This window comes from Ursus americanus, chromosome 13 (genome assembly GCF_024610735.1).
Source record: "Ursus americanus isolate L20-20 chromosome 13, mUrsAme1.1.p, whole genome shotgun sequence".
Classification (NCBI taxonomy): domain Eukaryota; kingdom Metazoa; phylum Chordata; class Mammalia; order Carnivora; family Ursidae; genus Ursus; species Ursus americanus.
The window spans coordinates 65,008,585-65,035,215 of record NC_142139.1 but is presented as its reverse complement, the minus strand read 5'-3'; the positions used below and the strand labels follow the sequence as shown (position 1 = coordinate 65,035,215).

Here is a 26,631-nt window from a genome sequence, read left to right as displayed (position 1 = left end):
CATACAAAAGCAAAGTGAGGGTAACTACATGTCAGTGTGCAAATTGTATACAAGATTGTTTTTTAAATTTTACTTATTTGACAGAGAGAAAGAGAGCACAAGCAGGGAGAGCAGTGGAGAGAGAGGGAGAAGCAGGCTCCCTGCTGAGCAGAGAGCCCAATGCCAGGGCTCGATCCCAGGACCCTGAGATCATGACCCAATCTGAAGGCAGACACTTAACAGACTGAGCCACCCAGGCGCCCCTATATACAAGATTTTTCTATGACTCAGCTTTCAATTTGCTTTAATGTGACGTCACTGGTATGTTGTTAGAAGATATGCCCATTAATAATCTGTGTACTATTGCTTGGTACAATCTCTTTAAAAGGAACCTCCAGTGAATTCTAGAATTGTTTAAAGCTCAGCATGTAATGGTTCCTCATCTGTCCAAGAAGTGACAGTAATTTTTAAAACTCTATAGTCAAGGCCAGGTGTATCACCTGGAGTCACAAGCACAACTCATTAACTAAAAATGCCCAGGCAGGGGGCACCTGGGTGGTTCAGTTGGTTAAGTGTCCAACGCTTGATTTCATCTCAGGTCATGATCTCAGGGTCCTGAAATCGAGCCCCACGAGCCTGCGTCGGGCCCTGTGCTCAGCACTCAGCGGTGAGTCTGCTGGAGATTCTCTCCCTTTCCCTCTGCCCACCTCCCCAGTCTCTCTCTCAAATAAATAAATAAATCTTAAAAGAAAAAAAAAAAATGCCCAGGGGCTGTGGCACAAAGAAACTGCTGACCCAAGTCACCCTTGTTTTATAGGCCATAAGAATCTCATTCACTCACGTTCATTCAACACAGTTAATGATGACACTCAAATTAATGACGTATAAAATAAGACACCTTCTGGTAATAGAAGTCTCCTTTATTCTATATCATCCTGTTAGAATTGTATTATTTTTACACCAGAACTATGACATGCTTAAGATACAGATTACTAAATAAAAAATAAAAAAGGGATCTCAATGCAGAAAATACATTTAAATAAATTAAAGCAAAAGCCAAAGACCTGGGAGATCCAAGAGAGCAAGACAAGCCTTAACCAAAAATGCCTGTAACTACCTAAGGAGCTAGTCTTTTGAGCCACGTTCTCTCAGCTTCTGGTGAACATATTTAATAATAAGCACATCAACCAAAAAAGGCCAGGAAAAAGTTTAATGGTTTAAAAGACAAGCAAACATAGACTTACTTTGTACTGCACAAAGTGCTAATTTCAACAGATCCATTAAAATAAAGAATTTTTGAGAAACATTAATAAAAGTGATGGTCACTCAATCCAAATTAATGTTAGACATAGAGTTTACCGCATTGTACTACCGCTAGTGGTTTAAATCTCTACAAAATTCCAATACTTAAGTAGCTAGTTTCTTAAACTTAATAGAAAACCTATAATCTCAAATGCTTATCATCATTAGCATGTTAAGAAATATAAATAATTGTTTAAATGTTAACTAGGTGCTATGGGCCTAAAGCAGGTCACTTCAAAAAGTCTAATAATTATAGCTTATTGTAGTAACTATGTAATGTATTACAGTAAACAGAACAGTGTTCTATGTACGAGCCAACGTGAAGCTCAGCAGTCATGAATATGAGGGGATCACTGGACATCTATTTCCAAAGCTTCCACGATGTGTGCGGCAGAAGGACGATCTTTCGGATCTTCGTTAGTGCATACAGAGAAGAGTTCGATTACTTTCTGGTATGTTTCATCCAGTTCTTCCATATTAACAGGTGGCCTCGTCCCCAGAGCTGCATAGTACGCTTCATCGTCAAAGTCACTTTCATCAAAAGTTTTATCTGCTCATGAAGGAGTTGACATAAAATAACTTTCAGTCATGGAAAAGCTTAGCAACTGCTCAAACTCACCCTCCTGAAACAAGAACTCATCATGCGGGATGCTTTTCATCATACACAGGTGGTCTCTTCCATTACCCCGCCAGGGTGGAGACCAGCTACTGTCACGGTTTACAGGTCATGAGCCCCCTCCCCCCTTACTATGAGAGCTCTCCGATCGTTTCCTCCGCTGACGGGAGCTGCCAAGGAAAGCTTTTTGCTCTGCAGGATCTTCTCAATTTATCTCCCTGTTGTCAATTAACCCGCATCTCATTTGCAGGAGATTAAACTGAGATTGCACCAAACTAGTCAGTTATTAACAGAATCCATATCTCATGCACTAGATCAAACAACTTCCTCTTTCCAATTTTAACTTAACAGGAAGATGAAATATAATTTTATCAGCTAATCTTCAGTGCAAACTAAAGAGACTGGTGTTTATGTTAAAAATATGTAGTTATACCTTCATCATCATCATCATCATCTGGAAGATTAATATGTGGAATAGACAAAGTCATCATTTCCCACAGAGTCAGGCCAAAGGCAAATATGTCTGCCTTGTCAGTAATAACACCATTCTCTTCCAAAGCTTCCTTGGGTTTCCAAGGCTCGGTGCCAATGTAACAGGCCTCGGGGTCAGTCACTGAAACAAGTTAAATACAAGGAAGTTGGTCCTTAGGGCAAGTGCTAGAAATCACTAAGAAACGCAAGCAACCCAAAGAAAACTGGATAAATGATTTAATAGGTAGCTTAAAGGTTAATAAATGTAGATTATAAACATGAAAATACACTCAATCTCATTAATAAGAATGACTTTTTCCTTATCAGATTGTTAAATACTAAAAAAGCTGGCCAGTTGGCAAGGGTGTACAGCATTTCTCTTTGAAGGTGGCAGGAATTGGGGCACCTGGGTGGCTCAGTCAGTTAAGGGTCTGACTCTTGACTTCAGTTCAGGTCATGATCTCAGGGTCCTGGGATCAAGCCCCGAGTTGGGCTCCCTGCTCAGCGGGGAGTCTGCTTGAGATTCTCCCTCTCCCTCTGCCCCTCCCCTCACCTCTCTTTGCCTCTCTAAAAAAACTAAAAGAGAAAAGAAAAGAGGCAGGAATATAGATACCACAAAAGACCTCAAACAGCCAAAGCAATCTTGAAAAAGAGAAACAAAGCTGGGGGTGCCTGGGTGGCTCAGTCATTGGGCATCTGCCTTCAGCTCAGGTCATGATCCCAGCGTTTTGGGATCGAGCCCCACATCGGGTTCCCTGCTCTGCTGGGAGCCTGCTTCTCCCTTTCCCACTCCCCCTGCTTGTGTTCCCTCTCTCACTGCCTCTCTCTCTGTCAAATAAATAAATAAAATCTTAAAAAAAAAAAAAAAAGAAAAGAAAAACAAAGTTGAAGGTATCACAATTACAAATTTCAAGATATACTACAAAGCTCTAGTAATCAAAACAGTATGGTACTGTACTGGCACAAAAAATTGACACATAGAGGAACAGAACAGAGCCCAGAAAGAAACCCCTGCTTATATGGTCAATTAATCTATGACAAAGGAGGCAATCAATAAAGTGTGCTAGGAAAACTGGACAGTTACATGCAGAAGAATGAAACTGGACCGCTTTCTTATACCATACACAAAACCAAACTCAAAATGGCTTAAAGACTACATGTGAGACCCAAAATCATAAAACTCCTAAAGGACACATAGGCAGTAATATCTTTGACATTGGCCTTTACCAAGATTTTTCTAGATATGTCTCCTCATACTCTGGTTTCTCTTCAGATCGCATAAATCTTTTGCCTTTTACTAGATATGTCTCCTCAGGTAAGGGAAACAAAAGCAAAAATAAACTACTGGGACTACACCAAAACAACACACTTTTGTACAGTGAAGGAAACCATCAACAAAATGAAAAGACAACTTACTGAATGGGAGAAGATTTTTGCAAATGATATATCCAATAAGGAGTGAATATCCAGAATAAATAAAGACTCCTAAAACTCAACATAAAAAAAACCAAACTATCAATTAAAAAATGGCCAGAGAATCTGAATAGCTGTTTCTCCAGAGACGACACACAGATGGCCAACAGGTGCATGAAAAGATGTTCAACATCACTAATCATGGGGAAACTGCAAGTCAAAATCACAAGGTATCACCTCACACCAGTCAGAACAGCTGGTATCAAAAAGCCAAGAAAGAACAAGTGCTGGCGAGGATGTAGAGAAAAGGAACCCTAGTGCACTGTTGGTGGGAATGCAAACTGGTGCGGCCACTGTGGGAGAGAGTGTGGAGGTTCCTCAAAAAAAGGAAAATCGAATTACCATATGACCAGTAATACTACTGCTGGTGTTTACCCAAAGGAAGTGAAAACAATAATTCAAAAAGATATACGCACCCCTCAGTTTACTATATAGCATTGTGTACAATAGCCAAGCTACGGAAGCAACACAAGTGTCCATCAATAGATGGATAAAGAAGATGTTTTACACACATGTATATATACACCTGTGTATGTATGTATGTACACACACACACACACACACACACACACACACACAGATAATGGAATATTACTGAGCCATAAAAAAATGAGATTTTGCCATTTCCGATAGTATAGATAGACCTAGAGGGTATTGTGCTAAATAAATTAAGTCCAAGAAAGACAATTACACTATAATTTCACTTACATGTGGAATCTAAAAAACAAAACAAATGAACTAACAAAAAGCAGAAACAGACCTATAAATTCGGAGAACAAACTGATGGTTGCCAGAGGGATGGGGTAGGGGGGATGGGCAAAATGGGTAAAGGGGAGTGGGAGGTACGTTTCCAGTTACAGAAAGAGTAAGTCATAAGGATGAAAGGCACAGCATAGGGAATATGGGAAATGGTATTTTAATAGTGTTGTATGGTGACAGGTGTAGCTATACTTGTGGTGAGCACAGCATAATGTACAGACTTGTCAAATCACTCTGTTGTATACCTGAAACTAACATCATATTGTGTGTCATCTATACATTAACTAAAACATACATATAAAAATTCTTAAGAAAGGGTAAGAACTGTGTCTATCCCATTTTCCTCTGTATTCATAGTACCTAGCACAGTACATGACTGTACCCAGTACTAAACTATTTGCTAAATCAATCAATCAATCTAGAGATAACCACTGTTAAAATTTGGGCCTGTCACGGAACACCTTATATATATTACAGTTGTGAAACATGTGAATCTATCACCTATTAAAACACAAGCGGAGGAGCCCGACGTGGGGATCGATACCGGAATGCCAGGATCACGCCCTGAGCCGAAGGCAGACGCTTAACGACTGAGCCACCCAGGCGCCCCTAGGTATATTTTTTTCAAACTTTTCTTAATATATACGTATTTAAGTGCTATTTTAAAATGTGTTCATCTCAATATATTGGCTATACCCTTCCTACAGATATAAACCTATATAATTCTAATGAGATTCTATTGCGTGGTGGTACAATACCGATGGCCATTCACTTAAAGTTCTGCGGTCTGTTCTGCTACAATACATATTTTTGTAACACAAATTAGTGCACACACAATTAGGTATAAAAAGGTTAATTTTTTTCCCCAGTACCTGTTATTTTTAAATGATCAGAAGTAAACTTCCTCATAAAGAGAAAGCCTTTAAGGCCCAAGAGAAGACAAACGCCTTCTCTTAATGCCTGGCTGGTTTAGTAGCTTTCTGCTACGCTGACCATGACCTTAACTTGTCTCACGAGGCTGAGGGTGCCAGGACAGGAGCTGCCGAGACATGCTCCCCATGCTTACGAATATTTTATTGAGAAAGCCGGATCAAATTTTTAATTTTAATTAAAAGTACTGAAAATAAATGCCCTCGAGGAAGCGCAAACCCAGGGTTTATGGCTACACAGGATGGACTGATGCTGGGTGCCAGCGAGCATTTCACGTGTTCATATTTTTATCAGGATCGTTGTTTTGGTTACTGCTTTGTTTTCAAAGCTACACGGGGTTTGATTCTTCTCTCAACTCTATTTCTCCTATAACCCTACATCTCTTTTGGTTTTGCAGAAATTAATATATCAGGTTATTGTAAAAAATGCCTACTCTGCCCAATTATTTTTTGGAGTATGTTCTTGGGAATGAATTACAGGATCAAAGGGCATTTTGAAATGTTTTGTTTTTTTAAAAATACCTGTTCCCGAACTGCCCACCATGGTAGTTACCAGTGCTGGTCATCAAGTAGTTCGTACTCTCTCCCTTCGGGACACGTAGAAGGGTTGCACTTTCTGGCCTGTCAAGGTTGGATGGAGCCACCTGCCTCGTTCTGGGCAGTGAGTTGTGAACGAAGGGACTGTGTCATTTCTAATCTCGAGCATCTGTTAGTGCGAGACTTTCTAGGGCAGCACTTTCCAACAGAACATTCTGTGACGACAGAAACAGTCCATATCTGCATTGTCCAATATGGTAGCCACTAACCATACGTAGCTACTGAGCACTTGAAAAGTGGCTGGGGTGGCTGAGGAAATGAATTTTTTAGATATTAAAATATTAATTAATTTAAATAGCCATACGCAGCTAGTGGCTACCACAGTGCACAGCTCTAGAGCCTCTGTTACCCTCCGTACGTACAGCGACGGCAATATTCCATTCAGTGGATGTTCCAGCAGCTTAGGTCCTGACGTGAGATTGGCATGGAGCAGAGCCGTAAGGGCCTGTAGCCTGAACAAGCCTTGGTTGTTTGGAGCCGCAGAAGTTTCTGAGGGTCTCTGCCACCACAGCACAACTGATCCTAACCTGAATGATTCACCGGCTGCAACTTCTACTTCGCGTATGAGAGTACACGTTAAGCTAATCCTATCGCTCACAGTAGCATAGAGAAATTTTTCAAACAATTTTTCATAGTCATGAAAAAAATTTTTTTAATCGTTTTTTTTTAATCGTTTCTAGCTTTGGTGTCCTTAAGCCTAATATTAAGGAAAGATTTACCTACAATTTTTTTCCACTACTTTTTTTTTTCACATCTTCAATCTGTGAGGATGAGTGAGGATGGAAAACAGCTCTGTTTTTTCTAAAACGTCAACACCATTATTTATTGACTCACCTATCTCTTTCTCACTAATACTGTCACTTTTATTATAACAAATTCATATACTTGGGACTACCTGACTTCCTTATATTTTTCTGCCTATTTTCTCATGAGTATCACTGTTTTAATTACTGTGGCTTTATAATACTTCTTAACATCTCCTCAGGAAAATTCCTACTCATCATTCTTTCATAGAATTTTCCTGGCTAAGTGTGAACATGTATCAAGGATGAACTGTTTATATGTTTATGAACTGTTTATGAACTGTTTTACATGTTAATAAACTCTGAACTTTGACACATTCCAAAATAAAATAGATCATATTGAGATAATGCAAAATTTATGGATTTTTTAATTCATTCACTTCTGCTTTCTGTTTTTAAGGGCTTCATTTTTTTTCTGATGAGAGATGAATACTGAAACTTAATTACACAAAGGTTAAATGAAAATGTTTTCTTCTGTGTAGTGTTGACCATGTCAAATAGGTTTTGATTTCTCGTTACATTCTCATTATTCTCTAAATATTTGTGTAGGTGGGATTAGATTTCAGCTAAGAATTATTTACAAATACTGTGAATTCCTAAAAACTGTGGGTGTTTTGTTTCCAATCGTGTCACTAATTTCTAGTTTATAGCACTGAGGATGATGGATGTCAACCATCAGATTACTTGCACTTTTGTAATCCAAGGTTTTCTCTTATAACTTAATATATGTTCACTTTTAATAACTACTTGGATGCATAACGATTGATCTTATTATCTACTCAGAACTTTTACATCTTAGTTTTGTCTATTTGATCTATTAAGGATTGAGAAAATTATGCTAAAAAATCTTATTTTTATTCTATTTCACAATTTCTCCTTTTATCTTTGAAAGTTTCAACTCTGTAGCAATTAGGCAGCCTAAAGGCTCATAATAGTCCTATCTTCATGAATGATTACAGACATCTTTATAAAGTTGCTCTATTCTTCTTGGACTTTTCCTTGGACTTAACTCAGATTTTACCTTAGGTAGAAATTAAAGTGTGTAAAAGTTCTAAACAGCATTCATTAATCTTTCTTTTACCTTATATTCATTTAGAGAAGGAAATATAAGTGTTATTTATTAAATAACATGTTGAAAGCAGAGGCTTTCTTTACAATGCTGGCTCTTGGTTCTCACCAAGATCTTAAATTCCCTGAGGATGTCAGTATTTATATTAGAGTGAGAAGAAGGAGTTGGGGCAGGCCTAGAGGCAAGAAGCAGAAGGCTTTTATTAGCACCCACTTCCCTACTTCTACCCCAGTTTCTTCTTTTACCAGTTTCCCCAATCTTGTCACTAAATGAATTTCTTTATAAAACCTTATTAAAACTTTGTTTTCTAGTCCCAGATCTTTTACCACATAAAAATCCCAATCCAGGTTAGAAATAGTTCCTAAAGTTATCTTCAGTAGATAACTAAACTAGATAAAGTAGATACTAATAAAAACACAATAATTTATATTGTGGCTGTGGCGAGGGAGGGGGCTGGAGGCTGAGTGAAAGAGAGGAAAGGAAGGATACTGTTTATCGTATACCTTTTTACACTGTTTTTGATTTTTGAAATATGTAAACTTACCTATTTAAATACGTAAAAATTGGAAATTTAAAAATCGCATAAAAATAAAGTTTAAAAATTCGAATACTATTGGAGTGCCTAGGTCACTCAGTCAGTTAAGGATCTGCTTTCTGCTCAGGTCATGATCCCAGGGTTCTGGGATCGAGCCCCCAGGGAGTCTGCTTCTTCCTCTCCCTCTCCCGGCCTCCTGCTTGTGCTCTTTCTCACTGTCTCTCCGTCTCTCAAATAAGTAAATAAAATCTCTAAAAAAAATAAGAAAAATTCAAATACTACTTACCAGTCATATTTTCATCCAGTGGTAGAGAGACTCCTACATCACAGATTTTAATTGTTTCAAAATCACCTTTAATTACTACATTTGAAGACTTTATGTCTCCATGAAGCAGTTTCTTTTCTTGGTGTAGATACTAAAATAGTGGAAAATTTAACACATCTGAGCAAATACATAAACTGATAAAAATATATGATAACCTTCAAACACAAACAACAACTTGAGCTGCCTCCTGAACTACATGTACATCTGTCCATCATTTCAGATTGGAAGTCAGACAACAGAACATTCCATACTACTCCAGTCTGCCATACTGACCAGACATAAAAGAGGCTTTGGAAAACAATGTCTATTTATAGATAAGCTAACTTTTTCTTTTCAAACACATCTCATACTTTTATAGCAAAAGAAGATACTGCAGCTTTAAAAATATATCACAATTTTACTTGAGACTAGTAAAGTTTAGAAATAAATTTGCAATCTTCACAATGAGGTACACTTTTCACACACAAATTGTCGAGATAATGCAGAACAACAGATGACTAAGGGCATAAGTCACAACAAGAAGAGGAAGCAGAAATGTCATCTAAGACTATATTTTGTTTTACACATTAACTCTTTCTTAGTAATGATACTCCTCCATAATCAAAAATAATTCTGCAAAACTGTTATTTGTTCATTCATCAGCATTTGAGCATCTATTCTGTAAGCTGCTTGAAAATAGTGCAGAGACAATTTTTGATATATACTTTCAAACACCTACTACTGTGCTTAATTTAAATATTGATCATAAATTGAGTAAGCTCAAATGTTTATAGTGAAATTTATTAATTCCACTATCCATATATATTTAAAGTCATTATTTATTAACTAATTCAAATTATGAATTTAGCTTATCCTATCCATATAAAATCAGTTTTTCTAATACATATTGAAATATATATTTAGAAATATTGCTTTTATGCAGTTTCATATTTCATAAACCAATTTTATATCAACTCTTAACATACAACTTTGACCTCAGCATCAATACATGATCCACTTTTGAGTCGTCCAACAGTGTTCGGGAACCGCCATGTCTCCTGTTTGGTTACCTAAGATAACGAATTCTTTTCCTTCCTTACGCTGTATTTACTCAAAGGCACAACAATTTATTTGCATAACATTGAAAGAGCTTTTTTTTTTTATTTGACCTGTAGATGTATATTGATATCCAAAACTGAACGTCTCACAAAACAATCTTTAAGAGGTTTGTTTATATCAACAGAGGATTAGACTACACCCCCAGGAATAATTACTAAATTTGTGTTAAATTGATTAATCCTTTTAACTAAATCTAACATACGATCTCCATAAACAAAACTACCTGACTTGGATTATTTCAGGCTATGTAAAGGCCTCAAACAATACTTTGCTGATCAAGATTAGGAAATAGTGCACTCTGCAATATGAGAGTCTATAAAGACTTTAACTCAGGGCAACTACTTCTTTTGGGGGCAAAAAAAATCCCACCTTGTAATTAGGTATATAAAGTAGTTCTTTCATGTTCCACAAAAACCATTTAAAATACAAGGGCACGGTTACCTTTAACCCTCTTGCCATGTTCAAAGCAACTTTTAAAATTATGGCTGCTGGAAAAGGATCCTGGCTGTCTTTATTTCGTTCTTCTATTAAGTCATTTAGAGACTTTTCACCTCCATATTCCATAGCAAGACAAAGACTACCATCACTGGCTTCAGTGAAAGCACGATAACCTTAAAGAAAACAGGACACTTCCTTATTAGGATAGGGAAGAATAACAGTATTTAAGATTTTTTACAGTGATCTGATTGGAAACTGACAAAATACAATGAAACAATTATTTATAAAGCTAATTCAGTAGATATAATTTAAAATGACTTCAGTGTTTGCCAATAGTATCACAAATTAAAATATTTTTAAATGCTCTGTGGTTTCACTAGTCTTATTTACGTTAAAAATGAAAATAAGGAAATTATCTAAATGAGGATCATTTTATATTCCTTGAATTCTCTACAGTACCAGCATCATAATGAGTGTATCTATTCCCATTAAATTTTAAAAATACAAAAGCATCTAAAAATATTATGTAAGTCTTATTTTAGAACATTCACAATAACCTGGTTCTTGCCAAACTCCACCACCATCTTCATTTTTATTAGTGACACTGGTCCAGAGATTATATAAACTGTTTCTGAATAAACACACATACTGCCACGAGATAAATTTAAACTTACCTACAATGTTTGGATGATGGAGGTTTTTCAAAATCTTAGCTTCATCTATAAGTCTCTTTTGATACATACTTTGATAATGATCATTACATCTAGGGTTAATCTTTTTCACAGCCCAAGGAGAATGAGACAAACCTCTTGGAGATCTTAAAAAAGTAATCAAACAATGAATAGAAAGAATAATAACCATAATGCATTTCAAATCACTAACAAGAACTTACAAATGTTGAAAAGAGTTCAATAATAATTTAAAAATTTTTTACAAATATTTTCGACTGTTGGGGCACCTAGGTGGCTCAGTCACTTAAAGCATCCAACTCTTGGTTTCATCTCAGGTCGTGATCTCAGAGTCAAGAGATCAAGCCCTGCATGAGACACCGTGTTCAGTGCGGTGTCTACTCAGGACTCTCTTCCCTCTGCCCCTCCCCCACCTCCATGCACACACTCTCTCTCAAATAAATAAATCTTAAAAAAAAATTTTTTTAAAGTCTTTTTGACTATCAACATCTCTGCTACATATCCTTTTTAATTGGAAGATATATAGCTGATACATCTATTAATTACAAGAGAAGTTTGATATCTATTACTGAAAGGGAGGGTTTAAAAAGAGACAACTAAAAGGAAAAAGATGGAATATTATAAATTTTAAACTTCAAAGTTACTATACTATTTTCTAATTTTTCCATTTCAGCATGTCAGACTACCAACTACTTATCAAACATTTAACTGTATGTACCAGAGGTTAAGTTACGGAATGCTAAGTAATGAACACTAATATCCAAGAAGTTGAATTTAAAGCAGAGATGAACGAAAAACATTGGCCCATATATGACTGTGCAAATAACAGACTGCCCTTCACCAACAACTATTGTGCCCCTACAGTAACCAAGCCATCCTGTACCTCTCACCATACACTCAAAGACATACATGTAAGGGGACAGTAAACATACAAATGAGAAAAAACATAAACTATTTTCTAGGAAGAGCCAGTCATTTTAAGAATATTTAAGGTGTAAACATTCTGAGGTCTAAAAAAAACAGGTAAAACAAAGTCAGGGAAAAGTTTACCTGATAAAGTAGGTGGTTATTCATGGGTACAGTGCATTAAGAAGGACAAAGCGAATGGGCAAGAAATCTAATGAAAGAGCCTCGAAAGTTAGAGATAAAAAGTTTTACCATAAGAAGATAAAACAATAGACTGAACCAAGAATCAAGAATCCACTTAGTTTTTTACTAACTCATGATCATGGCTCTATGATTGCAGGACCTTTTTTTTTTTTTTTAAATCAAAAAACATGCACTCAAAGGATCACTAGATTTCTTTTTAAAGATTTTATTTATTTATTTGATGGAAATAATGAAAAGGAGACAACACACTTTTGGAAGCTTGGAGAGCAGATGAAAGTAACAGACTTAACAGGCCTAGTGAACTTCTTTAAAGTCACTTAAGAAGCAGGTGAATTTCTAGACACCCTCCCCGATGCTGCATCAATTGTCCACCTCCTATTCCGCAGCTTCTGAAGACTGGAGACTGGCTTTGGAAGGGGTTAAAGCAGAGGGTCTTTCGCCTAAGGTTTACTGGCATAGTTGAGAACCCGTGAAGAACACGGGGAAGAGTAATTCATAACCATATGTGTACTAAATGCTGAATGTGTTTTCACATGTGCATACACCTGTTTATTAACATCCAGATCAGGATACAGAGCACTTATAGCACCCTCAAAAGACTTAGGATGCCATCTGAAAATGGAAAACGTTAAGATAATTAATTAAAAACAAGACAGACAAAAATGAAAAAATTGAAATATCAGAAGATGAAGTTAGAGAAATCTCCCAGAAAACAGAGCAAAAAGAAAACCAGCTCCCCACAAAAGGTAAATAATAGGAATTATAGAGAAGAGAATAATGGGGGTGAAAATTATCAACAAAGTAATTTAAAAAATAATTTCCCAAGATTTAAGAGTAGGAATTTTCAGATTCCAGAAGGCCCACACCCATGTATGTCATTGTGAAATTTCAGAACACTGGTGACAAACAGAAGATCATACAAGCTTCCAGGACAGTGGGAGAGAGGAGAGACGGATAACCTAAACCAGATTACATTAAAAGCAGCAGCAATCAGAAAGGCTTCAGAAATCTCAACAGCAACACTACAGGCTAGTAAACAATGGAACAATGACCTCAAAATTTTAGAGGAAAATTATTTCCAAATGAGAATTCTGACTCAAAAATGAAAAGGGCCATTCAAGAATGATAGTAAAATGAAAACATTTTCATAAATGCGGATTTTCGAAACTATTATTTCCTGTGCTTCTGTCAATGGGGAGCTACTACATGCCCTCAGTCAAAATGAAATGTAAACCAAGAAATAGTAAGATATAAGATACAGAAAAACAGAGGATCCAATTCACCAGAGAAGTGAAGGAAATCTCCAGGTTACCAGTAAAAGAAAATCCCAGGCTGATGGGCTACAATAGGAGAAGTGGTAGGTCAGTCAGTGACTACTATTTTTCAGTATCAACAATGTGAAGCTTTCTAATTAAGTCTCACATACAGTAGAACTTTGTTGGTAACACACTTTACATTTAAGGACATTTTTTTAAAGGGGGGAAAAATAAGACTAGCCATAAACCTGTGAGAATTTTTTCTTTCAGAATAACTTGAGTTTTAAGACACTAAAAAATGAATGTCTGCAAAACAAATAGCACAGAAAGACACAAAGGGGGTGTTTAAACTACAAAAATTCTTCAATAGCCACTTACAAATACTTGCTATGCTATTTTCAATCCATTAGCTTTTTATTGAGGAAAGTATTTCTATTTGGAAACAATATAAACTTAGATAAAGCTAACAATATGCTGGTAGTCAGGATGATTGCCAGAATGCATTAAGGAAAATATATTGACTTAAGTTATTTGCCACTTAATAAATAAAGGTACAGAGTAATGAGTAAAAGAAACAACTTTTTAAAAAATGTTTGTTGACACCTATAATTTTATTATTCTTTTAATGCAATTTTCTTACTTTAAAATCATGTATATACCCCTCTTACTTAACAGTGATGACATAAGAAATAAAAAACTTTTCTTTAAATGAGAGTATCTTGAGGAGGCCACTGTCCAGATATAAGACATTAGCAGTCACTGACATCCCCCAACATCGGAGTCCTCTCGGAGCTTTTCCTCTTGGGAATCCTGCAGTGTTACCACACAGGACCCACCTTCCCTCTGTCTCTTTCCCTCCCACACAAGCCAGGGAAAGATTACAAGATAAATTCCTTCTCCTTTAATAATCCATCAGCAGGAAGGTAGGAGAAAAGTATACCAGGCAAAACTCTGGCTAAGTTATAAAAGGTTCTAGGACTGGAATACAGCAGTTGGATAAGATCGGGAACATATCTGAAATCAGAATATTTTCATATTCTTTTTTGTCTTCAAATACAGAGCAACTATGATTCCACGTGAAAAGGTTAATTTGGAATGTTATACTCACCTTTTCATAAGGTAGACATTTACCCCAGTGCCAAAGCCAAGCTTCTGCATAAACGGAGAGGCAGGAATATTTATACATGGAGTTGAACATAATGCTAAATGTCATAAAGAGAAATAAAAAATATAAAATTAGTATTTGAAAAGACCTCTACAAAAGCATCCTAGTATTTTCAACATATGAGTAATAATTGGCGTAGTCTTCTGGAGAGCAATTTGATACTATCTACCCTAATTTTAAATGGAAACCCTTTGACCAAATCTACTTTTGGAGCCCTATCTTACAGTAACACTGAAGCAGGCGTCAGCAAATGGCCTATTTTTGTTTGGCTCACAAGCTAATATCTGTTCTTAGATTATAAAAGTATTGTTAAAAAATAAAGAAGAATATGCAACAGAGTCCCTATGTGGCCCACAAAGCCTAAACTATTACTGTATGTTGTTTGCCAACTGTGTACTACAGCACGTGTGCAGACATCATACACACACAGGCATGCACACACATATATTTGAATATTGGGACTTGATTTTGTGACTGCAAAGAAAACAAACAAAAAACCTAAGTAGTCATCATTAGGGTCATCATTATATTATATCTGTATTATAGAGCATTATATAGCCATTAAAAAAGATGAGATAGAGGAGTTCTACTTTTGTTCATGAAAAATTGAACAGCCTTCCTACCATGAATAACTAAAACACTTCACAAAATATAAGTTTTCAGACATTTGACAACAGGCAGAGCAGGGTTGTGAACTCTGAGAGAAGAGAAACAAATCATGTGAGCCCTATCATTGCCCTGACTTACTGCTTTAAGGCAGTTTCTGGGCTGCAGCACAGAGAAACACAGCCCAGAAGCCTTGCCAAATTCAGAAGACAGAGATCAGAAGTCCAAGAGTCCTAAGCAGCTAGAATTTGTGGAGCAGAGAACTACAGGGAGCCACAAAATGAGAGCGAAAGCTTCAGAGACCTGAAAAGAGGTCTCCCTTCGAGTGTTTGGTTATCCGCACATACAATGGATAGAGCACCCCAAAGTCAGGGAAAACACCAAGCACGAGCAGTAAACTAAACAGCTGTTGGAGAGGTCTAGGAATGGTTCAATTACCATCAGCCAGGGCGTGGTAACTCTGTAACACACAGGGTATTGAGTAAAGTCCTCTAAATGGTTACGTTTTACCAGTCCAGCTACATTCTGGCCCAAGGAAAAGGTTTACAGTAAAGCTTAAAAGCAAACCTCAAAAGAAACAAGCTAATGTGCAGGTAACGTAACTGGACCATAACAAAATCACACAGCCCTCCAAGGAATAAGGAAATCTAGCACTCGACAATGCAAGATGTCCAGCAGCCAATAAAAGAATTACCAGGCATGAAAGAAGAAATACGACCCACACCAGGAGAAAAATAAACCAATAGAAACATACCATAAAATGACAGCGATGTAGAATTAGTATGTAAGAACCTTAAAATAGAAATCTTAAAAATGTGTTCAATAATGCAAAGGAAAATGTGAACATAACAAGCAAAAAAAAAAAAAAAAAGGAAGTAAGAAAAATCCTTATGGAACTTCAAGGAATAAAAGAGACAATGGATAAGAATAAGAGCATCTAGAGATGCTTTAGAGAAGCATCTAGAGGAGAAGGTAACTAAATTTTAAGACCAAGCAGCAAAAAGGAAGCACAGAAAAAAAGATTAGAAAAAATACAAAGAAATCATCAGTGAGCTTTGGGACAACAGCAAAATAATAGACTTGATCCAACCACAGAGAATTACATTAAAGGCAGTCTAAACAGTGTTGTCCAATAGAACTTTCTGTCACGATGGAAATGTTCTGTATCTGTGTTGTCCCATGTGGTAGTCACTAGCCACATGTGGTTATTGAGCACTTGAAAAATAGCTAGTACAACTGAGGAACTAAATTTGTAATTTTACTTAATTTTAATTCATTTAAACCTAAATTTAAATCACCACATGTGGCTAATGACTAAACAGTCCGATTAAAGGCAGAAATTGTCCAAATGGACAAAAACAAAACAAGATGTAACTACATGCTGTCTATAATAAATTCGCTTTAAATATAAACACACAGATGGGTTAAAAGTAAAAAGTTGGAAAACATCCTATCAAGTAGTAATCAAAATAAAACTGGACTGGTTCTATTAATTTCAAACAGTACAACACTGGATAAAGAAAAACATTTCGTAATATTAAAGGGGAAAATCATCAAAAGAAATAACCATCCTAAATGTTTGGGTATCTAATAACAAGCTTCAAAATACATAAAGCAATCACTGTAGAACTCAAAGGAAAAAACAGATAAATCCATAATTGTAGTTGGAGACACCTCTCTCAATAGAATAAAATTAGTAGAGATACAAAAGACCTGAACAGAACAACCTAAGTCAACCAGCTTGACCTAAAGGATACTCATGGAACACTGCACCCCAAAACAAGAGAAAGTATGATCTTTTCAAGTGCCCGAAACATTCGGCAAAATAAATAAACCTCAAGTCAAGAAAGAAAAAGTAAAATACCAGTATCAGACATGAAAAAAGAGATATCACCACAAATCCTACTGACATTAGAAGAGTAACAAATAAGGTAATAAGATTACATCACGGATAACGTTTTGCCACTTTGACAACTGGAAAGTGAAAAACTTCCTTGGAAAACACTAACAACTTTTACACAGGAAGAAATAGATAATTTGAAGAGCCCTATACCGATTAACTGTGAAGTCACAGTTAAAATTTCCCTCCTAAGAAAACTTCAGGCCACATGGCTTTCCTATCAGTAAAGGAAGAAAAATGAGTTAAGGAAAAAAAAAAAAACCTATCAATTCTACATATACTTTTCAAGGAAAGAGAAGGAAACACTTCCATCTTACTTTTTGAATACAGAATACGCTGATATCAAAACCAGAAAGATATTCCAAAAAAAGACAACTACAGTCCAATGTCCCTTATGAACACAGAAAATATTAGCAAACTGAGTCTAGCAATATACAAAATATATCATGACCAAACTGGCTTTACCCCAGGAATGAAAGGTTGGTTTAACATCTGAAAATTAACATAATTTACCACATTTAAAGACTAAAAAAGCAAACTATCTCAAGAAATTCTGAAAAAGCTCTTGACAAACTTCAACATCCATTCATAATAACCTTCAACCTGATGAAGGATAATAAAAGGGAATCTCTCACCCTGGTAACGGGTAATTGTGAAAAACCTACATCTAACATAAACTTCACTGGGAACAAGGCAAGTATGTCCACTCGCACCTCTTCTATTCAAAAATGTACCAGAGCCAGTGACATAGGGAAAGAAAAAAGAAATAAACTAATAACAGATTGGTAAAAAAAAGTAACACTATCTTCATATATTCATCTACAACAGCACCAACTATGTATGTAATAGCCTAAGAAACCCATAAAAAGCTAATAGCATAAGTGACTTTAGCACAGTGGCAGGACACAAGGTCCATATACAAAAATCTATATACTAGAAATGAACAAAATAAGATTTTCTCCTATATTATCTTTCAGAAATTTTATAATTTTAATCATTTTTGTACGTGATGTGAGGGGAGAGCAATTTGCAAATGAATATCCAAATGCTTTATTTGTTGAAAAGATTATCCTTTATTCACTGAATTGCCTTGGAAACTCTCCCTCAGAAGAGCACTGCATGTACCAGAAGGGGAAAGGTAAAGTACCTCATGGTTCAAATTGATTCTTTACCAGGGAAAACCTCCAAATCTATTAGAATGTCAATAAAATTAGTCGATAGATGGCCAAACCCTGGCCTACGAAATAAGTCTTTAATTTGTTAAAATCAACATTACAAAGAGGACTTACGCTAAAATTGTTTGTGTCGGATAAATAATAATTAAAGGATCAAACTTTAATAATGCTAAGACATTTCTATAGCAATAACAATGAAAAAATATTTTATATCTTACCAGATTTCTTTTTTTCAGATAATTTGCTTGGTGTCTTGAAATTATTGATTTCTTCCATTGTAATAAACACTCTAGGTCCTATGATGAAAACAAATTGAAACTTACACTGCAGTTATACAGAATACAACTCTCATTCATGAAGAAAAAAATCCTATAACACTGTAACTCATTTTATCATATAAACATAAAATTTAAGAGCTGAAAAAGACCATAACAAATATTTAGTCCAATTTTATTTACAATGAGAGAACTGCGACCCATAGAAGTATAACTATTTACCAAATGTCATATCATTAATGATTGGGTTTTTATGCTTGTTTGTATTAAAAAGCAATATACGCACTAGGGGGGAAAAAAGTAATATATGAACTTGGTTAAAAAAAAAAATCACTTAGTACATAAAGGTAAAGGTAAGTTTCCCTCTCACACTTCCCACAGGACTTTTATACCTTTTAGAGAAACAGTCTAGGCAAGCAGCATTTATTCATAATAGCAAAAAAGAGGAAACAGAAGTATTCATCAGATGATGAATAAACAAAATATGGATACAATGCATACAACAGAATATTATTGTCATAAGAGGGAGTCCTGGTATATACAACATGAATGAACCTTAAAAACATCACACTAAGTGAAAGAAGCCAGACACAAGAGGCCACATATATGATTCCATTTATAGAAAATGTCCAGAATAAGCAAATCCATAGACAGAAAATAGATCAGTAGTTGCCAGGGGCTGAGGAGAAGGGATAACATGGAGTGACTCCTAGGAGGTGTGGGGTTTCTTTTTTGTGATGATAAAAACATTCTAAAATTGGGTAGTGATTTAATATATTCAACTCAGACTAATCCTGAAGTCACTACATATACTTTCAGAGAGGGAATTTTGTAATATGTGAATTATATCTCAATAAGTTATGTAAAAACTGTCTATGAACAGAAAATATACATACTATCCAAGCTTTTTATTTCTTCTGTAGCATATTTGTTAAGAATCCTTTTTTTTAATTTTAAATATTACTTTTTCTTTTTTAAAAATAGTTTGGTTCATATTAGATTTATTGTAAAGCAAACTGTCATTACATGTCTATAAGATTGTTTAGTTTGTCTATTAAAAAACTGGGAGGCAGATAAAGGGTTTGCATCCAAAATATATAAAGAACACCAAAAAAAAATAATCCAATTAAAAAATGGGAGAAGACATGAACATTTTTCCAAAGAAGACATACAAATGGCCACCAGACACATGAAAAGATGCTCAACGTCACCCCCATGAGGGAAACGCAAATCAAAATCACAATGAGACATCACCTCACAGCTGTCAGAATGGCTAAAATCAAAACCACAAGAAACAATATGTGTTGGTGAAGACGTGAAGAAAAAGGAACTCTCATGCACTGTCGCTGAGCATGCAAATTGGTGCAGCCACTGTGGAAGATGCTATGGAGGTTCCTCAAAAAATTGAAAATAGAACTATCTTATGATCCAGTAATCTCACTAATTGGTATTGCCCAAAGAATACAAAAACACTAATTCAAAGGGATACATGCACCCCAATGTTTACTGCAGCATTATTTACAATAGCCAAATTATGGAAACAGCCCAAGTGTTGATCAATAGATCAATGGATAAAGATGTGGTACATATATACAGTGGAATATTAGTCATAAAGAAAGAATGAAATCTTGCCATTTGGAACAACATGGATGGATCTAGACAGTATAATGCTAAGTGAAATAAGTCATTCAGAGAAGGACAAATACCGTATGATTTCACTCATGTGGAATTTAAAAAACAAAACAAAGTGGGGGTGAAACAAAGACAAAACAAAAAACAGACTCTTAACTATAGAGAACTGATGGTTACCAGAGGGGAGGAAGGTATGAGATGGGTGAAACAGCGAAGGGGATTAAGAGTACACTTATCATAATGAGCACTGAGTAATATACAGAACTACTGAATCACTATATTGTATACCTGAAATGAATATAACGTGATATGCTAACTACACTGGAATTAAAACAATAAATTAAAAATCGGCAGGCAGAGAGAACATGTTTAAATTTTGTATAGAGCTCTTGATAAATAGCATTTTTAAAAACTCTGCCAAGAAAAATCAACTCAAAGGCCCAAACTTTTTTTTTTTTTATTAATAATGATTTTTTATTATATTATGTTAGTCACCATACAGTACATCCCCGGTTTTCGATGTAAGGCTCGATGATTCATTAGTTGTGTATAACACCCAGTGCACCATGCAATATGTGCCCTCCTTACTACCCATCACCGGTCTATCCCATTCCCCCACCCCCCTCCCCTCTGTAGCCCTCAGTTTGTTTCTCATAGTCCATAGTCTCTCATGTTTCATTCCCCCTTCTGATTACCCCCCCTTTCTTTATCCCTTTCTTCCCCTACTGATCATTCTAGTTCTTATGTTCCATAGATGAGAGAAATCATATGATAGTTGTCTTTCTCTGCTTGACTTATTTCACTAAGCATTATCTCCTCCAGTGCTGTCCATGTTGTAGCAAATGTTGAGAACTCATTCTTTCTGATTGCTGAGTAATATCCCAAACTTTTTTAAATAATTTTTTATTATGTTATGTTAGCCACCATACAGTATATCCTTAGTTTTTGATGTAGTGCCCCCATCCAGGAGCTTACAGAGGGCTGGTCGTTAAAATTCTTCTTCCACCTGCTCAGTCACCTCACTTGGAAACTGGAAGCAACATTAGATGAGAAGCTCAAAGGAGGGAACTGTGCTTCATACCCCCTCTTTCTCAAGCCCCACCCTCTCCGTTCCCACCAGATATCCTTCACTAGTTCCAGCTGCGCCTAAGAGCTGGAACTGAGACTCACTGGGAGGCGGTAAGAAACCACCGTTGGCACCATGCACAAGCCCGAGTTCGGATCTGGTGCATCTAAGACGTCCCCAAACACTGGGGTCTCGCCTCAAGCAGAAACCTGGGGCTCACGGTGTCCGTCTGTAAAACCAACTGTAAAATAAGGGCAACCTGCTAGATCCACAGTCTTCTCCTACGGATTTCCCATAAAAAGTACAGACTGTTAGGCTTCACTTCGAGAAAAGGGCAATTTCTTTCTTGAAATCCCCACCCTACCCTGCGATTCAGCCGCGCACTCGGGTTTGGGTCGCACTTTTCCTAAGGTAATTCCCAGTTGAACGCCACTTTCCCAACGTCTCCACCTTTCCCTCTAGGCCCCGAGCTGTCACCAAGCAAACGCAGCTGCCGCGGCTCGGGGCGGGGGGGGGGGGGGGATTCCTCCCCAACCGGGGCCCACGCGCGGTCAGGGGTCCCCAAAAATCTCCCCTTACCGCAGCCGCTCCGGGGTGGAGAGGTCCAGGCCAAGGCTGTCTTGAAAACTGTCCCGAGTGGCCCTCAACACGACCCGAGGCTGCCTCAGCGGTCCCGCCACCCGCCAACACAAGCACTCAGTAACAGTCGTTGTGAAGGGACCCTCCCCACTTTCAAAACCGCGCGCGCCGCCCCTGCGCAGCTGCAAACTACGGGGTGGCGCGAAGGACATAACAAGCCGTACCCGTCGTTCTTGCTTTTTCCCCCCCCACTGGCTTTTCCAGTCTTAGCGATCCCATCTTACTACCAAATGGGGATGCCTTAAAGATAAATGAAAGGAAGAAGCTCAAGAAAGGGCAAACTGATTTTTAGAGCCACTGTCAGCCTTTCAGAGGGACAACTTCGGTTAAAAAGATTATTTATCCATGCATGTACTTAAGGCTCAGATTCTTCCCCAATTACAAACACTGTTCTCAAAATGTGTAATGATTATTATATAGATTTTTTTATTACAGATTTATTTGGCCTTGAAACACTCTAAAAATGCATTAGCCTAGGGTAACAATCATTTTTGCCTACGAAGAAAAACAGATATTTGGAAATTTTGCTAACTCTTGTAATTACCACATTCAGTTCTACATTTGTTCATCTGTTTCTAGAGCATCATTGGGAGAGGACTTACCATTTGCGAAGTGTGTATTGAATGCCCACTGCATAGCATAGACTATAGTAGAGGCACAAAGATGATTAAGTCATAGAATGACCTCCTGCTGAGAAGGAGCTTGGACTCTGTGGAGTGGGAGGAGGTGGGGAGGGATGAGGAAATGCCTTAAGAACACACACACACACACACACATATATATACACACACACATGCACACAACATAATACAAAAAAAGATTATTTTGTAGGTTATTATGATCATAAACCCCATTTTTCTTTTTTTAAATTTAAAATCAATTAATTAACCTATAGTGTATTATTAGTTTCAGAGGTAGAGTTTAGTGATTCATCAGTTGCATATGACACCCAGTGCTCATTCCATCATGTGCCCTCCTTCATGCCCATCACCCAGTTAACATACCCTCACCCGCCTCCCCTCCAACAACCCTCAGTTTATAAACCCCATTTTTCAGATGAGGACTCTATGGCACAGAGAGCTTAAGTCATTTGCCTAAAGTCACAGAGGTAGTAAACAGTAGGATCAGAACTTGAACCCATGTTGAGCTTAGACTTCCTCTTTAACAAAAGTACTCAAAATCTCTTCCAACACACACACACCACACACACCCCTCCACCTCTAGGGCCTTCTCATTTGGGCATCCTCTCCTAAGCATAGATGGTCTCATTGCACCTTCCCTCTATTTGCATGTTAACTTTTTTCGTGGAGCCATAATATAAACCCCATCATCTTTAAAAAAAAAATCTATAATTTTCTTTTTTGGGGGGTAAAGATTTATTTATTTGAGAGGGAGAGTGGGGGGAGGGGCAGAGGGTAAGGGATAGAGAATCCCAAGCAGACTACCCGATGAGCACAGAGCCCAATGTGGGGCTCAATCTCACGACCCTGAAATCATGACCTGAATGGAAATCAAGAGTTGGATGTTTAACCGACTGAGCCACACAGGCATCCCAAAATCTATACTTTTCTACAATTTTAACTAAGTCCTACATTTTTACAGTTCTCTATTTTCTATTCTTACTGGCTAATAAAATCCTGCCTAAAGCCTGAGACTGAGAGCTTCTTAATTAACCAGTGTTTGTGAAAAAACACTCTAGGGAGATGAGGGTATTGACACAGATGTAATAAGAGGCAGAAAATAGTCACCGGAATGAAGGCCGTTGGGTAAAGACTTATAACCATCCTGTTCCCTATCTTGTAACCAAAAAAAAAAAAAAAAAAAAAAAAATCCCCAGAGATTATCCCTAGAAACATCTGAACTTCACAAGCTTAATGTTATTGCCTGTAAAATGGAATTGCTAATCTCAAAGTCTTGCATACCAGTCAGTTGTCATGGAAACAGCTGCCAACTTGGATTGGCTATTTCTTCCATAAACGGTCTGGAATCCTTGGTTTAGGCAAAAGAATCGCAAACGCTATGTAGCTCTGGGCTGGTTGTGCCCAAAGAAATATCTGCATTGTCACTTTTTTTATGGCAAACATTCCAACTGCTGCTCCAGTCAGGGCCTCTCCTTCTGGTTTTCAAGAGCCTAGTTTGAAGCGAAGAAGAAGAAGAAGAAGAAGAAGAAGAAGAAGAAGAAGAAGAAGAAGAAGAAGAAGAAGAAGAAGAAGAAGAAGGAGGGGGAGGAGGAGGAGGAGGAGGAGGAGGAAGAAGGAGGAGGAGGAGGGGGAGGGGGAGGGGAGGGGAGGGGAGGGGAGGGGAGGGGAGGGGGAGGAGGAGGAGGAGGAGGAGGAGGAGGAGGAGAAGAAGAAGATTTTTTTTCCTCTTCTCTGCTGCTGTTACATTTGCATTCTCGTTGAGGCCTTATGGACCTACTGATTGGCTAGAAGAATGGGAACATTTTGGGAAGAGAAAGAAAAGTAAATTTCAGCATTTCATCTCGCTACATCCATATATCCAACCAGTCAACTCCACGTGTCCCTCAGGAGCTGCTCAGGCAGCCTGAAGGGTTTGTCGGGCTTCTCGAGATGTGGACATGCCTCTGTGTCACCCTGTTCCAGAGGGAGGACTTCAGATATGCCAAGCAGTCTGTTTCTTCTCACATAGCCCTAGTTTTCAGGAAATTCTTTTTAATTTGGGGACAAGAGTGGACATAACATCACAAACTCTAGCCTAAAGACAACATTTAACTAATACATTTTTTAAAAGTCATCTCTACACCCAATATGGGGCTTGAACTCACAACCCCAAGATCAAGAGTCACATGCTCTACTGACTGACCAGGAAGGCGCCCCTCAACTGATATTTTTGATGCAACTACTGTATGCCAACCACAGGGCTACATACTGGGGAACCAGCATGGGCAAGATCAACAACTCGGCCCCTTTAAGAGTTTATTGTCTGCAGGGGAAGGTAGACAATAAATAAGTAATTAAAGCACTTGCAAATGTTGATCAAGGCTGTGGAGGGCGTATGTAGGCTGCTGTGACAGAGAACGATGGGCAGTTGTGTAGAAGGTTCTACTCTCACAGGGTAGTCAGAGAAGCTTTATCTGAGGAGATGATTTTAAACTGAGGCTTCAGGGACTAGAAGGAGCCGGTCTCGTGTGGAACCAGGGAAAGAGCCTTCCAAGCAGAAGGAAAGGCGAGCACAAAAGCCATTGGATTGTATAGGGCGCTGAAAGGAAGAAAAGCTGACTGGGATATAGTGGAAGGTAGGTGAAAGTTGGCCCAGGATGAAGTTGGAGAGTTAGGTGTCCTCTTAGTGCAGCAAGAAGCCATTGAAGAATTTTAGCAGGAGAATGGATGGTCTGATTTTTAGTTTAGGAGGATCACTTTGGCTGGAACATGAAAAACACCTGTCCTTGCTTTTTCAGCAAATGATGCTGGAACAAGCAATTGGACATCCGTAGGCAAGAAAAGAGAAGAGGAGGGGAGAGGAGACGAGGGGAGGGGAGGGAAGGGAAATCTTTACCTAAACCTCACCTTATAAAAAATTAGCTAAAAATGTAACATCATCCACACCTAGATATATACCTAACTGAAATGCACATAATTGTACCAAAAGATATGTACATAATTGTTTACAACAGTATTATCTGTAACACTGGAAAACCACCCAAATGTTCATCAACAGTAGAAAAGCTAAAAATATGTTTATACTGTGGAATACTATACAGAAGTGTCACTATCTGCACTACCTGGGATTAACCTCACAATGCTGAGCAAAGAAGCTGGACACAAAAATATAATATGGCAGAAGTCCATTATTAAAGCTCAAAAACAGGCCAATGAAATCATAATATTTAGGCATATGTGTTTAACTGGCACAAAAATTATATATATATAATATAATATATATAATATATATATATTTTTTCTTTTAACCACCAAAGTGATGATGAAAACAGCTTTATTGTCCCTTAGGAGGAAGGGAGCGGAAGTGATTGGGAGGAGAACGGGAAGGGCTCTGTCGTGCTGACGTTCCAGCTCCTACCTGGCCGATGCTCCATGAGGGTTTGCTTTGATCAATCATTGAGCTCAACGTTTTGTTTTGACTACATTTTTGTTGTCTTTTACAACATAGGAGCTTTGAAACAGAGTAAAGGAAGGAAAAGAAAGTGTGTGATGGAAGGTGGGCCTGAGAAGTTTGGTAACCTGCTCAGTGGACAGAGTGAATGGGTTCCGATTGTGCATTTGAGTCTGCCGAGGAGATGTACCCGGTGCGGTCTGGAGGCAGAGGTGAGATGGATCCTCCTTCCCGCCCCTTTGCCTATGGCCCCAGGCAAGCAGAGTTGTGGCATTTGGGAGTTTCGGCAGCTGTGTTCTAGTGTCAAGTCACTCACTCCCATGGGCATTAAAAGACATCTGTATGGTGATGGTGGTCTCTTCACCCCTGGATTACAGCCACTGTGGATATCCTTGAACCTGACATTCCCGGTCTCAATCTCCTGCCCAGCAATGGGCATAGACACCAAATCCTCCTAAAAGGAAGAGGGAGAGTGAATAATGCAAGCAGCAATACAGTCCACCCAGTATCCTACAAATCTTCATAACTGTGTAATAAAATTCATCGTGGCAAACAACAGGAAAAACATGGATTCAAAGGTAACACGTAAAACGCTAAAACTTTTAGAAAAAAAATGTAGAAGGTAAAACCATAAAACTTCTAGAAGTAAACTG

The 26,631-nt window shown here is 37.6% G+C and overlaps 1 protein-coding gene across 1 annotated transcript; it reads right to left on the bottom strand.

Annotated features, from left to right (window-relative positions):
* Nucleotides 1–892: 892 nt before the first annotated feature.
* PBK (PDZ binding kinase) lies at nt 893–21,991 on the bottom strand. Its single transcript, XM_045774131.2, has 8 exons — nt 21,848–21,991; nt 18,514–18,591; nt 14,558–14,651; nt 11,069–11,211; nt 10,398–10,567; nt 8,820–8,949; nt 2,331–2,510; nt 893–1,831 (listed from the first exon to the last, which is right to left on the bottom strand). The coding sequence occupies exons 2-8, from the start codon at nt 18,569–18,571 to the stop codon at nt 1,632–1,634; spliced, it is 975 nt and encodes a 324-aa protein (XP_045630087.1). The 5' UTR covers nt 18,572–18,591; nt 21,848–21,991; the 3' UTR covers nt 893–1,631.
* Nucleotides 21,992–26,631: the final 4,640 nt, after the last annotated feature.